The sequence below is a fragment of the Aquila chrysaetos genome, chromosome 4 (genome assembly GCF_900496995.4).
Source record: "Aquila chrysaetos chrysaetos chromosome 4, bAquChr1.4, whole genome shotgun sequence".
Classification (NCBI taxonomy): Eukaryota; Metazoa; Chordata; class Aves; order Accipitriformes; family Accipitridae; genus Aquila; species Aquila chrysaetos.
The window spans coordinates 30985301-30988814 of NC_044007.1; the positions used below are offsets into that span (position 1 = coordinate 30985301).

General features: G+C 40.6%; 1 protein-coding gene across 1 annotated transcript; it reads right to left on the reverse strand.

The window, feature by feature from the left end:
- Nucleotides 1-1667: 1667 nt before the first annotated feature.
- On the reverse strand, nucleotides 1668-2918 carry LOC115340043 (endogenous retrovirus group V member 2 Env polyprotein-like). The gene is given in 1 exon segment (XM_030010836.2): nucleotides 1668-2918. A coding segment is annotated over 1 exon segment (1161 nt). The 3' UTR covers nucleotides 1668-1757.
- Nucleotides 2919-3514: the final 596 nt, after the last annotated feature.

Here is a 3514-nt window from a genome sequence, read left to right on the forward strand (position 1 = left end):
TTGCTTCAAAACTATGCTTTATTCCCTCTAAGATTTTCATGCTTTCTTCCTCAATCGTAGTCACTTATGAATATAACTTTACTACATTTTGCAAAGGGCACATAATAAAATAACCCATTGTCAGTATCATAAATATGGCAGAAGCTGGTGAATAACTTGCATGTGGAACATTATTCATAAAGGTATTTATTTTTTATAGTAAAAGGTACATAATTTAAATAATATAGGAGGAAGGCACAGGAGATATTTGTTTTATTATTGACATAAAGCAGGTCATTTTCTCTAGATATTTTCACAATAGAATAAAGGATCTATTTTTTTTTCCAAGGTCAATATGAATGTCTAAAAAATTTGCGTATCTGAAGCAAACCTACCTTTTCCAACAAAAAGGCTGCATTTTGCTTCCCCAGAAAAACACTGTTTAACATTCCATTTTGGAGTGGAGCATTAGGACATTACCTCTCTCTCCTAGACTATTACTGAAAAGGCCACAGTAGTTCAGACACAATTTGAAGTGCCCTTCAAAGAATGGTCTTTAAATGACCTTCAAAGATGTGATTAAGAACTTTTAATTTTTAACTTGACTTCTATAAACAATAAAAGAACAAAACAATATAGAGACTCTATTTAGTTTTTCGATCCTTCTACATAATTCCAGAAAATAACTCTAATAAGGAGAAAATTAATCAAAAAATCCGAAGTCTTTCCATACCAGGTTCCGATGAAGTTCTGTGAACCTCTCCAGAAAGCCTCCTGATATTGCTCCTGATCTATTCTTCTGGTCCAATTGCCTTTCCATCCAAACTGCTATTTATTTTCCCTTTCCCTTTGATATTACCCACTTAGTGATATATAAATTACATCTTCTTCCTCTTATAGTAAGAGTTTGATTAAGCTTGCTTAATATTTTAAGAAAGTTTATATTATTGTAGCTTATTCAAAGTATGGAGATTTTTCATTTGCTCTGGAGACCTGAGGAGAGATTCTAGTATAAATATGTTTTATAGCTGTATTGGCTTTGTGTGGCAAGGTTTTGGTAGTGGGTGGGGGTTACAGGGGTAGCTTCTGTGAGAAGCTGCTGGAAGCTTCGCCTGTGTCCAACAGAGCCAATACCAGCCGGCTCTAATGACGTGCGGAAACGGACTCCACAATCAGTGAGATTGTAAAGTAGGTATGTTTATTCAGCGCTGGGCAGCACGGGGGGTAGTCCCACCAAAGTCGTGCGCGCCCGAGTCGGCAGTTAGTTTCAAGTTTATACAGTCAAGTGTTACATATTCACAATACGCCTATACATATGCATGACCTGTCCCCGCTTCATATTAAAATTAGCTCCGAGAGGTCATTTCCATAGTCTCCTCTCAACTGCGCTTGCGCAGTGCCTCTTTATGGTGGTCGTCTGGTGGTCGCAGAGATGAAGATAGATGACTCCTCTTCGTCACCGCTAGTAACCTTTCTTCTTGCGCAGGCTCAGTGATTTCTTGGTATTCACCCAAGCCGCAAGACCAGTCTTAGCTGGCTCTTGGAGCCTGCTCCTGCTTCTTATCAGGAACTGTCTTTACCTTATTGGCTGGTTCTTAGGACCAGCTCTTCTTATCAAGGACTGTCTCTATGTCAGCTAATTTCAACAATGTAAGCGCTAAACATCATCCTTCATCTCCCTTTATTATGTCTACTGAGATTCTTTTGACTCCCCTTGTCTCAGTCCCCCCTTTTCTAGAAAATAGTAAATTCTTTTACTATATCTAATCCTAGTACTTCTAATACATTATCTCCCTATCTAGCATCTTCTCAAAGTATTTGTTGGTCTCGAGTTTTCGTCGTAACTGATTCTTTTTCCATTCACTGTAAGAGACTCCTGTACTCCTACAGCACAAAAAGCCACATCGAACCACTATGCCAAGAACCACAGAGAAGAGAATAATGATTATTATAGTGACAAACAATTGCTTCAACCATGTCAAATCTGGCAACCAGGAGGTTAATTTTTCTAATATGTCTGTCAAGTCCCAAGAAGTGTCATCTTGGGAAGCTTCATGTAGTATTCTAGTCTTTTCCCATATCTCTTCAAGATCTGTTTCAATTCGTTGGTTTTGATTGATATAGGTACAGCAGGTTTGGTTTATAACTACACATAAGCCCCCTTCTTTTGCTAAAAGCATGTCCAATCCCATTCTATTTTGGAGTACTACTTTACTTAGGGATTGTATTTCCAGTTGCAGCCCTTGAATTGCATCAATTGTAGCTTTTTCTATAACCTCTAATGTAGCAGATATATTCACGATAGCTTTCTCCAACTCGCTTACCCCTAAAGAGGGGATTAGCTATCGGACAAAACTATGGTACCTAGTACCTCGAATAATTAGTGGGTTTTCAGTCCGTTTTACACGGAGCCAAGGTGTTCTCAAAAACCCTCGGGGAGGCGAAGCTCCCTCGAATATACTGATCTGAGGTGCAAGGTACCCCCGAACACAGTGTCCCTTCCAGTTCTGGGGTAAACTCTTTCTGGCCCTGCCATCCCCACAGAGCCACCAGTATCCGGGCCCTGTGTTGCATCTTGGACCGAGATGTGTCTCCCTTCTGTCTTGTTCTTGCCCCTTCTTTTCTGGCCCCTTCTTTGGTTTCCGGATATAATATAAACTGATAGTTAAGTTCAGTCCAAGACGTTCTAATTTTCCTTTATCAAAAGTTCCCAGATTTTCTGCAAGGCTACAATTATCCATGTCTCCCCAAATATTATCAGTAATATTTAAGCAACGGCCAGTAATTAAGACCTCTTTAGGGTCAGGTACCTCCAGATCAAAGCTGGGTCCCCGCTGGGTATTTCCCTTTCCATAAAGGCATAATCCATTCCTGTCTGGCCCATCTTTAATAAGAGATGTCCAGTTTGTGGTTGGGACTCCTAGAAAGGGGAGTTCCATGTTCCCCTGAGGAAGGGGATTACATACCCAACAATCTGATAAATTTAGTACTTTTGAGATACTCTCTGTCATATTTAAATAAGTATTTCGATCCCAGGCCTGCCCCTTGGGCAAGGTCCAACTGATGAGCATGACAATCAATGTCTTACAAATTTGAGCTTCAAAGGTCCCTTTTCTTGTGAAGTCCATTGTCCTTTGGGTGCCTTCTTCACCCTAGTGTGATGGATCCAGGCGCTCTGTTCCTTGATCCTAATCGCGGTGAAGGAGGTAAGTAATACTTGAAATGGTCCTTCCCACTGCGGCTCCAGAGTTTTTTCTGTAAGAGACTTTATATACACATAATCTCCTGGTTGTATATTATGTACAGGCCCATCCAAACCTCTCCCTCGAGTCCCTACCACATGCTTCCTGATTTTATTAAGTTGCTTACCTAATGCTACCATGTAAGAAGTCATAATTTCATCCCCCGCTTGTACAGACACCCCTCTCTGTATCCCATAGGGTTGTCCATACAGAATTTCAAAGGGGCTCAGTCCTTCTTTCGCCCTTGGTCTTGTTCGTATACGCAGAAGGGCTAAAGGGAGAGACTGAGGCCA